This window comes from Panthera uncia, chromosome A2 (genome assembly GCF_023721935.1).
Source record: "Panthera uncia isolate 11264 chromosome A2, Puncia_PCG_1.0, whole genome shotgun sequence".
Lineage (NCBI taxonomy): Eukaryota > Metazoa > Chordata > Mammalia > Carnivora > Felidae > Panthera > Panthera uncia.
In genome coordinates this window covers 44,498,216-44,521,237 of record NC_064816.1, presented here as the reverse complement: position 1 = coordinate 44,521,237, position 23,022 = coordinate 44,498,216, and the positions used below count along the sequence as shown (strand labels likewise).

Here is a 23,022-nt window from a genome sequence, read left to right as displayed (position 1 = left end):
TGCTTAGGATTCTCTCTCTCTCTCTCTCTCTCTCTCTCTCTCTCTCTCTTTCTCTCTCTCCTCCTCTCTCTCTCCCTCTCCTTCTCTCTCTCTCTCTCTCTTCTTCTTCTTCCTCTCCCTCTCCTTTTCTCTTTCTCCCTCTCTCTCCCTCTACTCTCCCTGATTGTACTTTCTCTCTCTCTCTGTCTCAAAAAATAATAATAATAAATAAAAAATAAAAACCCAAAGATAACTTGATATATTTTCATTTAAAAAATGAAAATTTTCTTTATGTTTGAGAATTTCCATTAAAAAATGTTGGGAAAATATTTTAAGTCGCTAAAATAGTGTAATTGTCTACACTAACTTTTTCAGTTAAAGTTTTTTCTTACCCCCCTCCCTTCCCTCCTTCTTAAAAAAGCTTTATACTTTGGCTCTTTGTCTGTGACAATATTATGTGGCAGACTGTCTGACCTGCCTTTGAAATGTGATATGATTGCTTGCTGATGAATCTCAGTTGGCCTCATACTTCCAGGTTCCAGAGACTGACTGCAAACCTTTTCTTACAAATATGCTTGAAAATGAATTCACATTTTCTTTAGAAAAACAAGTCGTCTCAGTGTTTTGATGATAATGACTGAGGCTTAAAGATAAGATAGTGAGTTGGAGGGGGCTGGTGGGTAGAGAGGACAGAAGTGACTTGGCGTTTTTCAATGTAAAAGACATTATGTGGCCACATATCTTAGCTCTGATGGTAAAACTTATAGTGGGTCTGATATGATGTTTCTGTTATGCTTTTGAGAGTTGAAATCATCATCTCCCCCCTACCCCCATCAGGTACAGATTTGGTCATTATTTGTCTGTTAGGAAGAGTTTTGTTGGCTTCCTTACCATGTAGTATAAACTCTCCTTAGGTTTCTAAACTCCCCTTGAGAATCAAAGCAAAACATGTCTCTTTCTTTGTTTTTACATTGGCCAAATTGGAGTTTGACGGTCAGAATGAAAATTAATATTCATACCTTGAAGTTCTACTTCTTTTAGTGCATTTTTGCAGCAAAGAGATTTTCCAAAGAAGGTGAGTACTTTGACAGCATATTCCCTTTTTTTAATTTTTAGGTCGACGCCTTTCCTCCCAATGGTTATGGCTTATACAATATAGTGGGGAACGCATGGGAATGGACTTCAGACTGGTGGACCGTTCACCATTCTGTTGAAAAAACACTTAACCCAGTGAGTATCATTCTCAGACTGTATCATGAGAAGATTATATCCATCCCCTAGGCGGTCTGTGGCAAGAATTTCATGTGTTTCTGAAGAGTATTTGTCTGCTCTTGAAATTAATCTTGGAATTTCCCCAAAGGGATATTAAGTACGTGTCTCTCATTTCAAGTTTAAAGCGCTGTGTAGAAATATCTACAAGCATTTTATGTACTTCTGGATGGTGATGGTAATAATTATTTGAGGGAATCTGCCTATAACTTTAGAAATTATTATTCAGCCTCATAAATTTGATCAGAGTAAGATATCTAAATAACTATGCAAAATTCATTAATGTTTTTAGTAATAACCAGTGAGATATGCTAGATGGTATTTATCATGCAGCTAAGTGCCTGAGTTTTGATTGGCTGAAATTTTGATTCAGGAGTGTTATTTAGAGAAAAACGAGAAAGTATTTTCTGGTCAGTGTTGAGTCAGGAAGTTGAGTCATTTAGTGATTATTTCCTGCACTTTGCAGTATGTCAGTTCGGTACATCATATGCCTTGGGAATTAAGACAACCACGTTTATCTAAGTTTTACCTACTCTGGTATGGGAAGAATGTTAAATGCAACTAACATTCAACTGTGTCCCTAAAACCAGGCTCTGCCAGAAGAACATACAAAAATTGAGGGACTACATGGGCATGTAGGTGAGAAGTACTTCCTTAAAAAAAAAACAAAAAAAAAACTGTGTCTGAATATTTTTTGTTGTGTGTGGGGAAAGAACCATTTAAAAATCCTATCTCTAGCAAGCTAGACATTCATAAGTCAGAACCAAGAATATATATTTATACCAAAACTAGCTAGACTGGGAACTTAATATGCTCAATTTTAAACCTTAACCTTTTGAAAAGGCAACTAAGAGTAACTATAAAGAAAATTAAGGGGCGCCTGGGTGGCTCAGTCGGTTAAGCGGCTGACTTCAGCTCAGGTCACGATCTCGCGGTCCGTGAGTTCGAGCCCTGCGTCAGGCTCTGGGCTGATGGCTCAGAGCCTGGAGCCTGCTTCCAATTCTGTGTCTCCCTCTCTCTCTGCCCCTCCCCCGTTCATGCTCTGTCTCTCTCTGTCTCAAAAATAAATAAAACGTTAAAAAAAAATAAAAAAAAAAAAAGAAAATTAATTCTTCAGTCTCTTGTCAGTGGAGGGTTAAGCAGCTAGAGTAATTGAAGAAATTGTCAGGCTCTGTGCCTCAGGCCATTTTTCGGAATATAAGGATAAATTTGTTTGATGTGCTTGATTTTTCTTCACAGAATAACACGTGGGCTGCTCATGAATAATCTGGAGACACAAACCTACTTTCTTGGGTGCAGATGAAAAAGCTGAGTTCTTCGGAAACTGTCATTCCCCCACTCATTTCCCTTGTACTTTCTGGCAGGGCTGGTGCAAGTAGCGGTCAAAGACAACTCTTCTCTCCAAAATGAGAATAAGGTTGTGAAATTCTAGGTAGGTTTGTGGTTGGGAGACGCCATTCTCTACTGGCAAGATGTGACTTGGCATTTGCTGTCAGAGTCAGAAATAGAATTTTCCCCCTCGGATAAAAGCATCTGCATGTTTGCAAGGGGGTGCACAAGGCTTCAGGATTCTGGCAAGTTGTGAATGTATCTATCTGACCATCTGTTGTCGAGCTGAGCGCTTATTAGCTTCCAGTCTTATAACTGCTTGTGTGTCTTCTAAGGATTTACAGAAAAATTCACATTTGTCTTGTTTTCCCCAGTCCCAGGAGCTATCTTAGATGTCGTCCTTGCTTTATAAATTGTTCTGATTTTAGATTTCTCTTGGTCACAGTGGCCTCATTTGCTTCCTGATTTGAATGGGCTAAAATTCATCTGTTTTGAGAACTAAACCCCAACTTCCTAGAGAACTCAGATTCCATCATTCAAATCTTTACAACTTCCTTCATTTCCAGTGCCACTGGCATGTCCCATCTGGGGTACTGCAACAGCCTCCCAGCTGGGCCTCTGCCTTCCATCTCTCTGCACTATGCAGCTACAATGACGTCTATAGAGAACAGATTTAACGCAGTCACTCCTCTGTTTAAAACCCTTCAGTGGCTTCTTGTCTAAAGAAGAAAGTACAGTTTCTTGAACACAAGTTCTCAAGGCTAAGATCATTTAATCCTTGCTGATCTTTCTAGCCGTACCTTTTACTTCTTCTTCAAACATTTAGTTATAAAATTTAATAAAAATTCAGGATGGTACAGAAAATAGTATAATACATACCTGCCATTTAGACGTAACATATATTAACAGTTTACTGTATTTACTGTATTTCTTTTAACCAGAGGAAAAGGACAAAAACTGGTCTCCAGGTTAACACTGGATATTGTTAATATTTTTAATTTAAACAATTTTAGTCAATGTATAGTGCAATCTCACTGTGGTTTTTAGTCATCATATGTTAAAGTCTGCATCTCATAACTCTAGTCTCTAGCTACCCTGTTGACCTGCTTCTGTTGTCATTGCTGGGTTTGGTCACATCTTGTTTTCTCACATGCCTGGCTATTTTTGGCTGAGTACCAGACAATGCATACGGAAGATTATAGATATTATTGGAGATCTGGATAGCGTGATCTTTCTCTAGAGAGGATGTACCTTTGCCTGTGGAAACTTCCATTTCAGATGAGCTAATTCCAATCAGGAGTTGGGATGTTTTGAAGGAGCGCTTCAGTCCCTGTGAGGGCTTGTCTGGATGTAGCTTTTAGGATGCCAACCAAAAGTCAGGGGTTTTACTATGGCTCTTCTTCCTTGAAGGGTCTTGTAATCCCATTTTTTGTTTCCTTAGGCCACGAGTCTATTGAGAGTTCTGTTCAGCTTCTCAGCCTTGTAGCTGCTGCCTTTGTGAATCAGCAGACCTCTAGGTGAAACTAAGAATGGGAAAGGTCATCTCTGAGCTTCCCTCTTCTCTGGAATTTGAGCCCTGCAGTTCCTCACAACTATAGTAGTTTTCATCTGGTTTGGTTAAAACTCCTATTTCTCACTGAGGTCTCAATTTATTTGCCTTCTTTCCCTAATGGCCTGTGTATCTCCAGTGCCTAGCAAAGAATGTGGTGCAGAATAGCTGGTCCTGTAACAAAGCCAGTTCCAGAGACCTAGAATTGAGTGTGACCACTATTCATATTTCAGGTGTTTCAAAAGCAAAGGCTGCTTGGAAACAGACAGTTTCAGGGAGAGTTTTGAACCAAAATGTCCACGTGATTAGTAAACATTTCAACTCAGGAACTGACCTCTTCCGTGCCATGCATATGTGTTAGTTCCAAGATTAACTCATAATGACAAATCATTTTAAAGCTTCTTTGGGGAGCTTGAGAAAAGTCAGTGTTCTGTATGCAAAGGCTATTCAGGGAATATCTTTTTCTCATTCAGTGACTTCCAGGGAGCAAAAGTTAATCATTAGTGCTTATTTTATTGGGCAGTCATTTATGGCAGAAGCAGGTGGTGGAAATATCTTGTGTGCTTTGTACACACAATCCTGAGAGAGGCTGATGTATTTGACCATATGAAGTGAAGGTTGGTTTGGTCTTAGCTGGTAGGAGGTTATGTGGAGGGTGCGTGCATGTGTGTGTGTGTGTGTGTGTGTGTGTGTGTGTGTGTCTTCTGGAGCTGCTTAAGATGGCATCACCTCTTTCCACACAGATACAGTCCAGAGTATTACCATTGCTGCTACTATTTCTTTTAACCAAACTAAAAAAAAAAAAAAAAAAAAAAAAAAGGTCATTTTTTTCCCTTTTCAGTTACCTCACCCCAAGGCCCATATTAATCTATGGCAGTATGTAATGCTTTCAGTAAAGAATGTGTTGAGCTTACATAGCACCCTAATTTCCAGCACCTGCATACTCACTCACACTACCCACGTACCATGCTGACTTGCTCGCTGATTGTGTGAGAGGATGGTGTGATCTATGATATATTTTCCACTCTAACTTTGAGGTATATGGTTTCATTCGGGCAGCTTTTTTTTCCTGAGGGAAAGAACTCCAGTCTTGGAATGAGTCAAAGTAACTTGGATTATAGCTCTGCCACTTAATACTAAAGGAATTTCTGTAAACTTAGTATATCTCTCTTTTTTTAAAGTTTATTTATTTATTTTTAGAGAGAGACAGCACAAGTAGGGGAGGGACAGAGAGAGAGAGAGGGAGAGAAAGAATCCCAAGCAGGCTCTCCACGGCCAGTGCAGAGCCCAATGAGGGGGGCTCACACTCATGAAGCATGAGATCATGACCTGAGCCAAAACCAAGAGTCAGACAGTTAACTGATGAATGCACGCAGGTACCCCTAAACTTAGGATATCTTAACTTTCCTTATCTACAAGTTGGGAATAATTTTACTTTTATCATGAATTTGTTGTGAAGTTAAATTTGATGATGCTGCATGTGAAAGTACTTTATACCTCAGAAGTGTTGTTGTGTATTGTTTTTGTTTAAATTATGTTTTGACTGCCTACTTGGGGTATTATATGCTTCTCTCAGGCAGAGTTGATGAGGAATGTTGGGGAATAAAGTGATATTTATAAATAAAGAATGCTCAGAACTCCATCTCTCCTTACCGTTGGCTGGCATAACACATTGTCATCCTTAAATGAGAAACTTGCTAGTGCTTCATGGTTCATTCAAGTCCAGCGGGAATAAAGTTTTTCAAAAACCATTCCTGCTTTGAATGAATCCGGCTGCTTGCCAAATTCTATTAGCCAGAGATTGAGTTTGTTTTGTTTTTGTTGGTGTGTAATTTGATTGTTCAATTAGATTGTATAGCTCCAGACATTTTTGGAACTGTATCCTGTTTTGCCAGGCTGCTTTGTCACGGTATAGGATTGACCAGGGAGGTGGTAAGCCCTCCTTGTCTGCATTGAATGACACGGTTTTGAATGACACTCGGAGCCCCTGGCTGTCACACATGGCACATGCCTTCCCTCTGACCTGAAATCTGCGTGTACAGTGTGCTGGCAGGTGCCACACTTGTCAGTCCTGCTCAAAATCTTGTTTTCCATGCGGTGATTGCCCTTGGGACTTGGGATGATGGCACTTGGGACATCACTTTGGTCCATCCTCTATACTCCACACTTGATTACTTCTTTTCCCAGTAACCCCTCCTCTGGTATCCTGCCACTGCATGAATCAATGAATTTTGTACAGCAAGAATGTTAGATTCCTACTTAGCCTGTCTTCCTAGTCCTCCTCTGCCATTGGCATGCGACTGTCCTTGTTTCAGTCTGGCAAAACCCGGTAAATATCATGTCATCGTTCTTAGTTGAGCCTGCCACACCCAGCGATTACCCAACAGCAGCCTAATCAGTGCAGCAAGCCGTCATTGGTACCTAGGTTGTGCTAGGACGAGGAGCTGACTGAGGACTTTTACCTGCTCTAAGGACCTCATTCCCATATTTTTAATGAGGATGTTTTAGGGGCATGAATAAATCGATTTGAAGGAGAAGTAACCTAGTATCAAAAATGAAAAAAAAAAACATTCAGGTGTTAATGAAGCTGACTTAAACTTGATAGTAAATTAATATGGTTTACATTGTACTTAGTATGTGCTAAAAGGAAAACAGTGTCTTGGGACTGTGTCAGGGAAAATAATTCTTTTTCTCCCAAGTGGTAGATGGAAATCATTAAGGAGAAAAAGCTAATGTTTCTCCACTGCTGCTTTTCTTTGTGGCTCTGGAGCAAGGTTGATCATCCAACAACAACAAAAGTGCTGAGAAATAGAAATAACCGTGAATGTATATGGCTGAGATATTTAGATCCTGTAAACACATTTTCAAACCCATTATCCAAACACTCGCTTTGTGCTTGCAAAGAGTGAATGCGAATTCCAGTTGCTGGTTGGAAGATCGTAAAAACACTGTTTGTTTCTACTTTACAATAAGAAGTTACCTTTACAGCTTCATGTTACTGTTGACTCTCCCTGAGCAAACAGAGCAGGACACTCATGTGTATCTTGGCCTCCCCTCTCAGTTTGGAGGACCAGTGGATTTAAAAGTGGGAAATGAAGACCTTCAGCCTCTGCCTCTGTAGGAATCCCTTCTTTGGTACAGCGGACAGCTCTGATCCTGCAGCCGCTCTAACACCTGCGGCAACTTGTGTTATCAGATATTCTCATTGTTGTGAGGTTTCTGTGACCAACCAGAGTATCCTGTCCTGAAGTTTCACCTCATTCTGTACTTGGTGAGAACACAGAACACATCTTCTCTCTGTCTTGTACACAAAAGCTTTCCAAATACCTGGAGATAGTCCCAGCCTGTGCCCCTCTTTGTCTTTCTAGATAAGCATCCCCAACCTTCAGGTGCACCTTGGATAACTTGGTTTCCAGTCCAAGGCAAGCTGCATTACATTCCTCTGAATAACAAGAGTGGAAGGGAAAAATCCTTTTTTCTCAATGGGCACCCAGAACCGTATGCAGTATTCAATATGTCCCCTGATCCATGCTATTAATTCTAGGACTGTCCTTTTCCATCATTTTCTCTCATCAGATCTCAGATTATGTCAGCAGTGAAGAGGTGAGCCAGTGGAATCCAATAGAACTGGGTTTGAATGTTTTTGCTATACTTCTGGCTTACCAGTTGTATGATCCTGGGAAAGTCACTTTACTACTCTGGAACTCAGTTTGCTTCTTTTCCTAAGTGGGGATAGAAGATTCTGACTTCATAGAATTGTGAGGGACAGAGAGAAAGTTTGTATCACCTAGCACGATATTTAGCAAATGGCAAGCATATGATACATTTTAATCATTATTAGTACTGTAGCATTATTCTTGAGAGTCCTATTATTATTTTTATGAATAGTGCAGCAGCAACAGGAAGGGCAGCTTCTCACTGTTGGCCCCTAGTAAGCTTGTAACCAAATAAAACTTCCCTTCCCCCCACCACCATATACATTGATTTTAGGCTATTCCCCCCCCACCCCCACATACACTTGCCATACAGCTATTTTTTTTTAATTTTTTTTAACATTTATTCATTTTTGAGACACAGAGAGACAGAGCATGAATGGGGGAAGGTCAGAGAGAGAGGGAGACACAGAGTCTGAAACAGGCTCCAGGCTCTGAGCTGTCAGTACAGAGCCCAACGCGGGGCTCGAACTCACAGACCGCGAGATCATGACCTGAGCCGAAGTCGGACGCCCAACCGACTGAGCCACCCAGGCGCCCCCATACAGCTATTTTTTTATGCAACTATTTTTAAAGTAGTTTGAAAGAAAACTTTTGAGAAATTTCTCTATGTTTATAGCTGCATTTTGAAACAATTCAGAGCCTATGTCTTCTGTCCATGAAATTCAATTTTTTTTATGATTTTCAACTTTGAGAAACAGCGTATAGAAATCGTTGTGCCTATCAGCACTGTCATTTATGGTAGTAGCCTTCCCTTCCAGCTCTTTATAATTGACAGATTTGGCTGTGTTTTTGTCATTGATACACTCTGAATGGGGGCTCAGCCTGCATTTACTGAGCACTTACTATGTTCCAGGGCTCTCTTGGGGATGCAAAGATGCATGAGACAGACCTGGTTGTTGAGAAGCCTGTAGGTTGGGTAGTGATCAGATTAATCCAGAGGCACCGTGGTAAGAATTGTTGCTGGAATGGTAGAGGTGGGAGCCTCAATGAACTCTGTTTTCTGCTGGTTGGAGCTTTAAGGGCTTCTCTGAGGAGGTGCCCTTTGAAAGGATGGCAGTAGTTGGCAAGATCCCTCTGCTAGGTGTTTGACATCCAGACAGGGAAGACAGGGCACAGCCCTTTGAGGAATTCATAGTAAGCAGAGAAGGAGTTTTGTCTTTTTCCACTGCTTTCATTTTCTTGAAGTAAGTGCTCAGCCGTTGGTACCCTGAGCCACAGCTGCCCTGTCCTTGCCCTTTAGTCCTGAAACATCAAGCCCTCTCCATGCTCAAAGTAAAAGTAAAAATAGTGAGGTGTGTGTGTGTGTGTGTGTGTGTGTGCGTGCGCACGAGTGCACGCATGTGTGCATGCCTGTGTCCTTGTGTGCTTGCTTTTTTTTAGTTTTGCTGTAACGTATTTACCTCATCCTTATAGGAGCATTAGAGCTGTTTAAAGAATTTGTTAGCTAACCAACTAGGGCTTTGGAGAATGACTTGTAAGTTGTCGTTCTTAGTTTGGTACGTGCTCAGTAAAAGGGCTTTTATAAGCTATCTTTTTCACAGTGTATGGCACTCCTGGGAAGGGAAAGCCATGTATGCTCTAAGATTGGGAGGACAGAAGGTCAGCATAATGGATTGGGGTTATAACAGAAACGTTAAATGAAAGAGTGAAGAGTTTGCTAATGTGATTATTTGCCATCCTCAGTCAGGTTCGTCCTGCTGTGCTGAATAACAGAACCATTGTTACGTGATGAAAGCAGAGGTCAGTAGCCTGGGTTTCCATCTGAAATTTAGCTTTAAAGAGTCGTGGGGCCTTAGGTGTTCTTGCCCTTGTTTGGCTTACTGCTTCATCTGTACATTTTGCTAGGGGTGTAGCAAGCAATTCTTGGGGTGCACAGTAAATTTTGGCAATCGCCCTGGCGTCTGGTGCTGGCTTGGAGAGTAGGCCATGACGGGTGAAGTGGCTGGCAGTAACATGGTTAAGAGGACTGGTTTTAAAATGATTCAGACATAGGCCCACATCCTAGTTCTGCCACTTACTGGCATGGTGGCCTCATGGGAAGAGGATGACATCTTTTGATTCTGTCATCTGTCATTTGTAGATTCCTCATCTACAAAATGGGACTAACAACACACATGAGGATACTGGGTTGTTCGGAGAATTAGAAAGAGGTTAGAGAGAGCAGTCAACACTGTGCCTGCCCCATAGTCAGCACTCATTAGTCTAGAGCCAGTTATTTTTTTCCAAGTACCTGTCTATTGGAACATTTCCTTTTTGAAAATCTTGTCCCCTTCAGCACTTCCTCTTGTTTTTTGTTGGGCCAGATTAAGTTCTTTTTCTTTCATTTATTTAATAAACATTTAATGAGCATGTGCTGTGTGCTAGGGGCAGTTAATTGCTGTGATAAACATCACAGTCGTTGGGGCACCTGGGTGGCTCAGTCAGGTAAACGTCAGACTTTAGCTCAAGTCATGATCTCACGGTTCATGTGTTCGAGCCCCACATTGGGCTGTGCTGACAGCAAGGAGCCCACTTTAGATCTTCTTTCTCCCTGTCTCTCTGCCCTTTCCCTCTTGCACGCATGCTCTCTCTCAAAAGTAAACATTAAAAAAAAAAAAAATCCTAGTCCTTGCCTACAGAGAGTTTGGATTTCAAAATCCCTAGTTATGGTCCCCTACTTCAACAGTAATAGGAAGTTTTTGCCCCACTGACCTTTAGGAAGTCAGAACCAAAGCCCAGGTTTCTGGCTTCCTCTCAAAGGCTGTTTATTCTTTCCATGTGCTCTGTTTACCTGGAAAGGGCTGAGAAGAAAGGAGCATGGTCGGGCTTGCAAAGGCTCCCTTATTTATTTGGGTCCAAAGCCCAAAGACCAGGTCTGAGCAGCTTTTCTGGCCAGAGGAGGGGTACTCATGAAATTCTAGGTGGAGTAGGCCTGCAGTGGGGGTCACTTGCTGAGGTTTGAATCTCCTGTCTTGGTGAGCTGTGTGGTATGAATTGACAGCCAGAAGCTTATATGCTACCTCCAGGACCAGACCCTCTCAGCTAGGCTTGGCATTCTGTCTTCCACTCTGTGGGCTTCCCTTTCCATCTCTTGCATATGTGGGCTCCCCTGGGCAGTTTTCTTCTTGGTTTTACAATGAATCTCCCAATATCTCCCGGGTATCTTAGCCCCTAACTTAGGCTTAACGATTGCAGTTAAGACCTCTATCTCATCACACGTGGAAGTCAGCAAAAGTTAACTTCACTTATGTGTATTTTCTAACACACAGAATAATTCTGTTCTTTATAGTTTTTCCCACACAACAGTCCATATTCATAAACCATTTTCCCATGGCACCTGTCAGAATCATTACCAATTGTTTGGGAAGAAAAAGTGCAGTCTCTCAGCTTGAAGACAGTCCCCCAAGCCCTTCCCCACATTAGCTTTCTAGATTATTAGTGTGAAGTGTGGTTTTGGTTCCAGACAAAGAGATAAGCCTCAGACCCTGCATTCTGGTGTGATCACCCTGACTTTACCCTGGGCTGCCTAGTGCTTTTGGGAGGAGTCCAGTCAAAGTGCTTATTCTTTACATTTATAGAGGTTTTCTTTCCCCCTGAAGAGTCCAAAGTGCTTTCCCTCTCTCTGTCTCTCTGCCTTCATTTCTCATATCCTCAAAATATTCCTGCTTGTGTAAAAAGAGGAATGTGGTCTTAGATTCATTTCTTACGAGAATTCATGGAATGGAGAGAGGTATTGACTTTGCCCCAGATTTTGAATTTGATTTTCAGAGTCAGGATTAAGTCCCAGGTCTTCTGATGTTGAGACTTGTTCAGTGTTTACCAGACTCCAGATGTTATTTGAAAAACAAAACATGAAAGGCTACTTACTTCCACGTAGTATTTTATCACAAACTGCATACATTAAGTCAGGAATTTCAGGAAGTGTTATAAATATGAAAGATAATTTAAGAGATGTGAATTGCTGTGTCATTCAGTGGCTTCTTCCAAAAGCAAGGGAGAGGCAGTGAATTACGCCTCTCGTTCTTTATATCTTGAGATTTTAAATCAGTTTTCTGTTCTTACGTTCCTAATCTGTTATTTCCACTAAATTATTTTTTAAAAATATTGATCTGGCAAATTGGCTTTTGTACCTAACATTTGACTTGTTAATTAATTTCAGAGTAATATAGTGTCATTCCCATTTCTATAGCTTTACCTTCCATGACTCCCTATGCTATAGTGTGACTCATTTGTTCTTTCCCTAAGGATCTGGAAATAAAATCATGTTATTGAGAAGAGAAAAATAGAACAGTTAAACCATCTTTTTTGCCAGGATATTCTGTTGTTGTTTTTTTTATGTCGATATGTAGACACATTTATAATATAGGCGTATACATATCTACACCTATGATTTCTATGTAAGTCTATACTTTTATTCATTCAGGAAAATTATTGGCAGCCCACTCAATGCCAGACTCATGTGCTGGGTTCTGGGAGTCCAACAGACACAAATTCCTTGCCCTCAAGGATCTTGTAGATGTTAAAGAATCAAGCAAATGCACCTAATTGTGTGTGTGTATATATATATATATATATATATATATATATATATACACACACACATACATTTATGCAGATGTATAAACATACATATATATGCATACATATATATACATATATATATGCATATGTATTTAATTGTACATATGGAAGAAGTATATATAACATGATAGTTAACAGCATGCATTTTTAAGGGTGCCTGGGTGGCTCAGTCAGTTGAGCGTCCGACTTTGGCTCAGGTCATGGTCTCACAGTTTGTGAGTTTGAGCCCTGTGTTGGGCTCTGTGCTGACAGCTGGGAGCCTGGAGCCTGCTTCAGATTGTGTTTCCCTCTATCTCTGTCCTTCCACGGCTCATGCTCTGTCTCTCTCTCTCTGTCTCTCTCAGAAATAAATAAACATTAAAAAAAGTTAAAAAATAACTTTTAAAAAAGAAAAAGAGCATGCATTTTTAGAGTTGGACCCGGTTTCCTAGCTCTGCCCACTACTAGCTGAATAGCCTGGGGCAAGTCACTTAAACTCTCACACAGCCTCCTCATTGGTGAGGAAATAGGAGCACCCCTTGTGGTTTCAGTAAGATAATGCAGAGAAAAATTTTAATGTGGCTGTTCTGTAGTAACTACTTGATAAACCTAATTATGACCACTATGTTCCATGTGCAATGACCGTTTAAGTACAGTAAGTTAGCAAGCTATGAACTGATACCTCTCTCTGAAATCAAGTCCACGGAAGACATTTATTCTAGACTTTTTTAGGGATGTGATAAGGAGATAAGCCATCTGGTAGCGTGCAGTTATAAATAACACTTCTTTCTGTGGACAGTCTTTAGTTTATAGTTACTAAAGGAAGTACACACTGCTTCCTCTAAGCAGAACTTAGAGAATTGGGCCCTTAGCACTTGTCCACTTTCAAAATGTCGAAAATAAAAACATGGAAGCCTTCAAGCACTCATTGAAAATAATGTTTATCTCTAAATACCATCTGGTATAAGCTAATTGCTTATACTCTCTTCCTAACTTGCTAATGAGTTTTCACTGAAGGACAAAGGAAGTTGTGAGAGTAAGAGAATGTGATCAATGAAATCCTTAGGAAGGGTAAAACTTTATGTGTCTCACTTCACGCAGTGCTTAGAGCCATGTCTGACTTTGCAAGGAGGATTGAACAGGTTTATAACATTATTCTGAGAGATGGAAATGATTTGAGTCTGGAGCAAACCTTTCAGCAAATGTAGTCTATACCCTGTGATGTTGGCGGCTTGGTCAGTTGACCCAGAAGTTACCTTTCTTTAGAATGATACCACCATATACCATGCATTGTTTAGGATGAACCGAAATCAGAAAATACATATATAGGACTATAATGTGTTTATTGAAAAAAATCCACCTATGGGTGGACCTGTAGAGTTCACACCCAGTTTGTTGAAGGATCAACTTGTACTTAAAAATGGCTGAAATGGTAAGTTTTAGGTCATGTGTATTTCACCACGATTAAAAAAAAAAAAAGTTAACGTCCTTGGATAAGGCACCTGAAAGAAAATCATGTTGCTAATTGCCTGTCTCCTGTCTTGGCAAGAATTAGTGGAAAGGATCCCTGGAGGGAGTGAAGTGATTTGGGATGGAGAAACTCTAAGGTGGAAGGATCTGGGGATGTGTCCACTAGCTTGTGTTGAATGGTCGTGAAGAAAGGGCCTCGTAAGGTTTCTGGTGCAGCATCTGCATTTCATGAGTGAGGAAACTCAGGCCACTAGTAAAGTGACAGAGCCTGGAGTAGACACGGGTTCTCCCACCTTATTGGCCTGTGTGGTGGCTCCCTGGTGATACCTTTTGCCCTGGCTCATCCTGTGGGGTCTCAGAAGTTTTCTCACTGATACTTCCTGCTTGTTATCTGTCTTAAGCCTAGGACTTTTTATTTTCTGGAGTCAGTGTTAGTCATTACAGATCAAGGTCTCAGATTTCAGACACCAGTTGCAAATGAGGTCACCATGCTTGCCACACTTCTAGCCAGCAAACTGCAAACATGGGGGCTCTCATGATCTCCTCCTCAGGCTTGGTAATTTACTAGAACAGCTCACAGAACTTAAGAAGTTACTTTACTTATCATGATTGGTTAATTTTAAAGGACGCAGGTCAGGAATAGCCAAACAGAAGAGATGCATAGGGAAATATAAGGAACAGGAGTGACACAAGCTTCCATGTCCTTCCCAGCACATCCATTTGTTGATCCAGCTGTCCGAACCCTGTTGTTTAGAGGTTTTTATAGATGTTTAATTAAGTAAGTGTGATTGATCAAATCACTGGTCATTGGTGATTGAACTCAATGTCCATCCCCCCTGCGACCCCGCTCCCTGGATGTCAGGGTGGGCCCGAAAGTTCCAACCCCTCTAATGGCTTGGTTTTTCTGGCAACCAGGCCCCATCGTGAAGGTAGCTACACCCAGCCCCTATCTCTAATGAAACATCTCTTTATCTTACAAAAGAATTTTTTTTTCTTTTTTAGCACTTAGGAAATTGTAAGGGTTTTAGGAGCTGTTTGCCAGGAAGTAGGGACAAAGACCAAATGTTTATTTTTTCTTCTACCATGGCTAGGAACAAAGGGATAGATGGGGTAAGAGGAGAGAGAGTAATGCTGGCTGGAGGGAGGGCATGATCTTTCAGCCTGGCTGGTGAAGTGCCATCTGACAGAGACACTAAATGGAGCACTGAAGCAAACGTGCATTCATCTGAGGGAAGATGCAGGAAGAGCTGTAAGTGTAAAAGGACAGTGGTATCACTGAGGGATTTGAGAAAGGGGATGATGTGAAACACGCCAGTATTGTGTTGCCTTAAAAAGCACATCCGCAAGCGGTCTTGTATATTCACAAAAACACTTTCTACCTACCTGACGTTGTGGCTCTCTGAAGTTTTATGATGCCTGTAGTTTTTTTTAGTAATGAAAGGAAAATGTTGAACTCCCTACTTACCAAACTCATTTCTGGGACATCATTTTTCCTTGGAAGTTTTTGAAAACCATTCCAGTAATACTCAAGGGAAGGTGAGACTTTGCTTCTATGGTATAAGGTTAAGACCCCAAAGCCCAGTGTGGTTTGAGCCAGTGAAACCACTGAATGTATATGTGGTATCAATCTAAGTATGCATGTCTGAGTGGTAGGTGTTGCTGCTTTAGATGTGGATTTATTCCTGAGTGAAATGAGGAGATACTATATGCGGAGAAAAGTAATTAAGAAAAGCATGTCTAACAAGGGACATGTTTCAGTTGCATATCCAAGAGCAAATGTGTGTATGTATGTATGTATGTATGTATGTATTTTTAAAGTTTTCATTTATTCTGTGAGAGAGAGAGACAGAGAAAGAATGTGAGCAGGGGAAGGACAGAGAGAGAGAGAGAGAGAGAGAGGAAGAGAGAGAATCTGGCAGTGCAGAGCCTAACGCAGGGCTCGATCTCACTAACCATGAGATCATGACCTGAGCTGAAATCAGGAGTCCGACGGCTAACTGACTGAGCCACCCAGGCACCCTGTCTTTATTTTTTAAAGATATGAACTCTTGAGTCATAGTTCTCCTTGGGTTTTAGCCATTTTCTTGTAGCAAATGTATTCTGAAATACAGAGAGGTTTGTGTGCTTCAAAGTGAACAGTGGAATGATTTACTTTTTTAAAAAAGGTAGTATATCAGCTCAGAGGGGGCACATGGCAGAATGGCTGAATATGAGCCTGGAGCCAGATGACCTGGGCTTGAACCCTGGCTTACTAGATGTGTGACCTTGGATAGGCTATTTAACCTTTCCGTTCCTTAAGTCTCCATTTGCAAAATGAGGCTAATGATTGTATGTCCAAATGTTTCTGGATTGTGGCTGTGCCTGGCACAATTGTTAATGGCTTTCCCTTTGATTCCTCAAAGTATCTTTATTTGGGCAATAAATTATATAGTTGCCCTACCAATAATCGAACCTGTGTCAGAAGATCCATTTTGAAGATTAAAAGCATTAAAAACAATACCTACTTATAATATGTGCTCAGTAAGTACTAGTTGCTATTATTAGCTGTGACAACTAGAATCCATGTTTTAAATATCCAGTTTCATGCATTACCCCAGAAGCAAGAATTGTTACTGTAGACCTTGAGCTCTGAAAGTGACATTTTTTTTGTTGGAAAATGGAGAATCACCACAGTGTGAGCAAACTTAATACAGTTTTGAAAAATTCTCTTCCATTTTAACCTAGCATGGGTGAAACAAGTAGCTTGAAAGAAATGGCTGTTTTCTTTCATTTCACTAACAGGGTAATCACCACCCAGGGCATGCTGGTTTTACGGAGAACATACCATCAGGGTTGTTAATTTGGGTTTTGTGTTTAATGTGCTGTTCTTTCCACTCTGATCCCTAGTTTTCTTTCTTTGATCTTTCTTTGGGCATTACCTTCCTTTTCCTCTCCTCATGTAATGTCTAAAGTTAATTGCTGTCCCTTCTTCATACATCCTTGTGCTAGGGGATAAAGAAATTATACATAACTGAAAAAGCTTTATTTGCAGTAATGGTTTCATGTACCTACTCTTAAAATCCTTTGACGTGTTTGAGATTGGGTAAAAAAAAAAAAGTGGGTTAATTGGGATATGACTTTTCTTCATATATGCATCTTGATCAGAGTCGCTGCTAAGCTTGCAAGGTAGTCACGCTAGACAGGCACAGAGGTGGGGCGGACCTTGACTCCTGGCCTTGCCACATGCTAGCTGTGTGACCTTGGGCACTCCATTTATTTCATCTCTCTGAGTTTCAGTATTTAGCGTGCTTAAAATGGGGGTAAAGATATGTGCTGCTTTCCAAGGTTAAACATGAGGCTCAAATGAGATGATGAGTTAGTGTGCTCTAAGCAAACGTTGGCCAGGAGTTCCTTTCTTTAAAAATTGGTTGATGTGGTTGGGACTCCTTTTGGAAGATCCATGAGCAGAGGCTTGGAGGAAAAGAAGATAAAAATGCTGCTTCTGTTTGTGTGTTTCTGAGTTGCCTGTGGCTGTAGTACTTGGCTATCTAACCAGGTGCTGCTTCAGCATGCATGAAGTACTTCAAATGGGCAGCAAGATGGTTTTCCTTTTATCCTAAACTTCAGGCTGTTGGAAGCATATCTGTGGGAACCTGTGTGATCTGACAGCTTGAAGGCTCAACTAGAAGTCAAGTGTGCAAGGGCGCCCAGCTTTGAGCCAACCAGGGAAAGGATGACTTAGCTCTCAAAGGAACATGCACATTTCTCAGGTGATAGAATAGAGAATAAAATCTGTCCCTTTAAACTCCACATTCCCCTGCTCTTCAACTTCTAAGGAAGTTTTTGACTACTAGCAGTCTGGGGCTCTGGAGCCAGCATAGTATTTTTCTTCTTTTAGTTTATACTGGTTTATGATTTTCTCCCCTTTAACTTAAAAATTGTTTTTATTATAGAAAATTTCAAATATGCAAAAGTCAAGAAAATAGTATATTATACCCCCATGTTCTTAGGACCTAGTTTTAAAAATTATCAACTCATGTCTAATCTTGTTTCATCTGTATTTCTTCCCGTTTTGTCCTTGCTCTTCACTTCCCCTGGTTTATTTGAAGCAAATCCCACACTTTATATTTTATTAAAAATATCATCCTGTTTGTTTTTATTTTTTAAAGGTTTTATTGTAGTATAATTGGCATAAGTTTCAGGAAACTAAAGTGTGCTATTTGATAAGTTTATACATCAGTGTGGATGTGTATACACACAGATCAAAAAGTATATACACACACATATCCATGAAACCACCACAGTCTAGACAGTGAACATACCCATCACTGAAAAGTTTCCTTGTGTCCCTTGGTAATCCTTTCCTCTTGCCCCTCTCTGCCACCCATTACTGATCTGCTTTCTGTCACAATACATTAGTTTCTATTTTTTAGAGTTCTAGATGAATGAGATCATAAAGTACGTACTTTTTTTTTTTTTTTTTTCGCCGTAGCATAGTCTTTTCTCTATTCTACCAAAATCATCATGCTCTGACTAGGTACCATTTAGGAAGCTGCACGACCCTTTAACAGATATTATAGTAGTCCCGGTGAGAAATGGTGGTTTGGACCAGGGTGGTTACCATGGAGATGATAGCTGCCACAATTAGAGATCTGCTTTAGAGGTAGAGCTAATCAGACCAGCTGGATTTGGGGATTAGGGCGGGGGGGCGGGGGGGGGGTGGCGGATCCAGAATTACCCCTGAGGATTCTAGCTTGAGCACATGAAGAGAGTGTGATGAAATGGAGGAGACTCAGTGAGGAGCAGCTATGTATGACCTTCCCTGATTCAGTCCTTCCCTGGATGTCCATTGCTTCTTCAAAGCTGTCATTATTATCATTGGTTGATTTGAAGCAGTACTTGAACTGCAGATGAAAAAACTGTGTTTGAAGCACTTTAAAGTATTTACAGGATTACTGGGTGTTATCAGGAATGATATTAAATAAAGGCTATCTGCCATTGTCAAGTTGAAAATAATGAATTTCAGTGTTCTCCTCAGGTGTTTGTAGTATCATCTGGACCAGGCAAGGAGAGACCAAGAAGTACAGAGGCAAATCACATTTTTAAGAGCTTTTAAAAGCTGCTTGAGGTGAAGTCCACTCCACTTTTTTCATGGCTCCCAGAATGTTTTTGTGCTGGTTTTATCATTGAAAATGTTCTGCTAAGTCTGATGCTGTGGTGATAACATCTGCATGCAGTGACTAGCTTTGTGAATTTCACCATAAAGTAGGATAGCCTGTCTTCCTTCTACAGGGTTATTAACATGTCAGGTGTTTTATTAGAACTTGGACTCCCTTTGGGGGTTTGGATTCAGAAAAACTGAGTCAAGTGATTTCTTTGGTTTTGGAATTTTAGAAAGTACATGCCACCTGGATTATTAAGTTTATGGGCACCTTTGGGAAACCCGATTAGTTATGAACTAATACTATATGATAGTAACAACTGTACATTTATTGTTTATTACTTGCTGAGTGCTTTATATGCATTATTTTATTTAATCTCCACATCCGTCCAATGAAGTAGGTACTATCATCATCTCCATTTTGCTGGGGAAGAACGTGGGATGCAGACGGGATACCTGATGAGACCTAGACTAGTCTCACAGTCAGGGTTAGAGCTATGACTTGGACCCAGGCAGGTAGTCTGGCTGCAGAGCTCATGCTTTTCATTAAGAGATAATATTTTCATTACGAGATGGTATTCCCCGGTGGCTCAGTTGGTTAAGCCTGCTTGGGATTTTCTCTCTGCTGCTCCCCTGCTTGTGCTCATATACGCTCTCTCTCTCTGTCTCAAAATAAATAAAAATGTGTTCTTTTTAAAAAAAGAGATGATAGAGGTGGATCTTGCAAGATAAATAGAAGTTTAATGGACAGTGGGGACTGGCATATAAGGTAGAAAGAATCTAGTATCAATGCGGGGACGTGAGAAACTTATTGTCCTGGGGGCTAATGATGAGAAATAATGTTGATAATGCAGGTATGACCAAAAAGACTTAGGGCCTAAAAAATACCTATTTTGGTTATCTAGAGCAGCTTTTTCACTGATAATTTTATGAGGTCTTTAAAAAGTCTCCTTGAAATCTTGAATAAGTGCAGGATATCCCATTTCTATTTTCTCAGTTCCAAAGATCTCAGATGGGGAGCTTCTGAACAAGCTGATCTCAAAAGCATTTTCTGATTTCAGACAACCTAGATTTTGCCATCCAGGAGTAAATCCACTGCTCCCACCTTTTCTGCTCAGCTCTGAGTCCCTTTAGTGTTAAAAGAAATCTGCTTGTTACTTTTAAACTGAATAGTATTTCCAAACCTGCTCCCACTGACAATAGTTGAAAGGCTAATAGTCAGCTAGCATCTGAATACCATTGGAGTGGTACCTCACTTATTTGGTTCATAAAAAGGATGATGGTTGTAAAAAGGAAAGTGTATGATGTGGTGGGTTAGCCATTTTTTGGAGGCTAACTCTTATTTCCTGCTTTAAAAATGTATTGTGCTATTTTGTAGTTAAGAATCGATTATAGTGAGGAGGTAGTAAATGCAAAATAAAAGGTGCTTTTAGGTTTTAATGAACAGTGCTGTTGCTGAGTATCAGTGAAACAGATTTGTTTTTGTTTTTGTTTTTTAAATGAATAGGTAGTTTGTGGATGTGAATTTCAAAAGGTACACACTTTCATCCTGTATCTCAAATCCCTTCTTTCCTCTTCAAGCAACTTCAATTGTCCTTTAATGGCCCTTTTTATAAAGGGAGTCTATACTTGTATTAGCATATATGAGTGTGTTATTTTTTTTAGGATTTTGTTATGGAAATGCTAATTAGTAAGAGTAGAGAGAATGTTATCTTGCCAGTCATGATAGCAACTAGTGTGTGTGTGTGTGTGTGTGTGTGTGTGTGTGTGTGTGTATGTGTGTGCACATGAGCAGATAATCTAAATAAATGTTTACTCTTCACCTAAAAAATAATTAACATGCAAATTAACAAAGTTTAACCCATACTAAGGAAAAAGATTAGTTAGATAGAAACTGACTAGGCCCACATTTGGATTTAACAAAGACTTCAAAGCAGCTACTATATTTAAAGAACTAAAGGAAAATGTATTCAAAGATACAGTAGGAAATATGATGTGAGTCAACAGAGAATCACAATAGACAAATGCAAATGATTTAAAAAAAGTGAAATTTATGGAATTGAAAAATACAATAACTGAAATAAAATTTCCCTAGATTAACTCAGTAGATTAGAAATAGAAGAAGGAATCAGTGAACTTGAAGGTAAATCAAGAGAAATTTCCCAAGCCAAAGAATAGAGGGGGGAGAAAAATTGGACACAGATCAGTAGAGCACTGTGTGACAATATCAGGTGCTCCAACATAATTATGTAACACATGTATAATAGGAGTCCCAGATGGAGAGGAGGGAGAAAAAGGGACAAAATATTTCTGAAGAAATTGTTTAAATACCAAATTTGATGAAAATTATCTGAAAAATCCAAAAAGTTGAAATAACTTCAATTTGGATGAACACAAAGAAGAATACACCTAGACAAATCATAGTTACACTATTGAAAAACAAAGATAATATTTTGAAAGTAGAAAGAGGAAGCCCCTTAACACATATAGGGCAAGAATAATGTGACTAATGGCTGATTTCTCATCAGAAACAATGGAAGCCCGAAGATGGTGTAGTGATAGATCCCAAGTGCTGAAAAAAACCATCAACTAAGAATTCTGTGTCCAACAAAACTATCCTTTAAAAATGAAGATGAAGGAGGTTTTTCTTCTGGTTCTGGCAAAGTGGAGGAGACATACATTTCCCTGTTCCTCCCACTAAATGTAATTAAAACTCTGGATACTACAAATAAAATAAATGTAAGAAAGGTGAAAAGAAGGGTGCCTGGGTGGGTCAGTCGGTTGGGTGTCCAACTCTTGATCTCAGCTGGGGTCACAATCTCGCAGTTTATGTGTTTGAGTCCTGCATCAGGCTCTAAGCTGACAGTGTGGAGCCTGCTTGGAATTCTCTCTCCCTCCCTCACTGCCCTTACCCCACTCGTGTTCTCTCTCTCTCTCTCTCTCTCTCTCTCTCTCTCTCTCTCTGAATGAATAAATAAATAAATAAATAAATAAGATAGGTGAAAAAAAGGAAGAGTACCTGTGGACCTTAGAAATGAAATGGTAGTGAGTTACATGCATTTTCTTTTTGATCCATATGTCTCAGAATTGGAGCTGAGGAAACCAGCAACCTACAAATGCCAGCAGATATAAAGTCCCAAGGAAAGCCTGCTCTATCTAGTTAAAAGAGAAAATAGGAAAGGGGTAGTCTAACCATACAGAAAACTTTTAGGCAGTAACCACTTTATTCCATCCAAACACTGCATAAAAAATCGTGTTCTCATCCAAGCCTGCAAAGTCCATGTGGAGAGCCTAGACTTGCACCCTCATGAGTCTGTGTTGAGGTGCCTTAATACCCCCACCAGGGTGGCATCAGAGAAGGTAAAGTAAGGACAAGGCCTTTCATCATTGCTAAGCAGTAATACTGCCACCCTCACCGTGGTGTAAGTGGAGCTTTGTGGGGAACCAGAGCTCTCCCCTCCATGTACCAGTAAATAACGAGAGTCTCTCCTGAGGTGTCAGTGGAAGCCATGTGGGGAACCTGGATTTCTACTTTCACCTGGCAATAATGAGATGGCTCCCTCCCTCCCTTCCCCTGCCAGTGTGGGTCATAGAAAGCCAGGTGAAACAGCACAGTTAAATAAGATTCAGAGGCTTGCAACATAATAAAAATGTATTCAGGTTTCAACTGAATAATCATTTAATCATACCCAGAACCAAACGAAAGAAACAATAGATGCTAACACTAAGATGGCAGAGGTTTTAGAGTTTTCCACCAAAGATTTTAAAGCAGCCATGATAAAGATTCTTCAGTGAGCAATTAAGAACGTGCTTGAAACAAATGAAAGAAAAATGGAAAGCTTTGGGAAAGAAATAGAAGATATAAATGAGAACCAAATGAAAAATTTAGAGCTGAAAAATAGAATAACCAAAATAAAAGCTTTATGAATGGGCTCAAAAGTAGAATAGGAGGGACAGAATAGCAACAGCAAGAACAACAACAACAAAATCAGTGAACTGGAGACTAGAATAAAAGAAAGTACCCATTCTGA

General features: G+C 40.2%; 1 protein-coding gene across 1 annotated transcript in view; it reads left to right on the top strand.

The window, feature by feature from the left end:
• The window catches only part of SUMF1 (sulfatase modifying factor 1), a 75,417-nt gene that overhangs the window by 33,204 nt on the left and 19,191 nt on the right, over positions 1 to 23,022 (top strand). Inside the window, exon 7 of the mRNA XM_049640898.1 lies at positions 1,096 to 1,209. Within this exon, the coding sequence (XP_049496855.1) occupies positions 1,096 to 1,209 (114 nt within the window). The remainder of the gene's footprint in view (positions 1 to 1,095; positions 1,210 to 23,022) is intronic.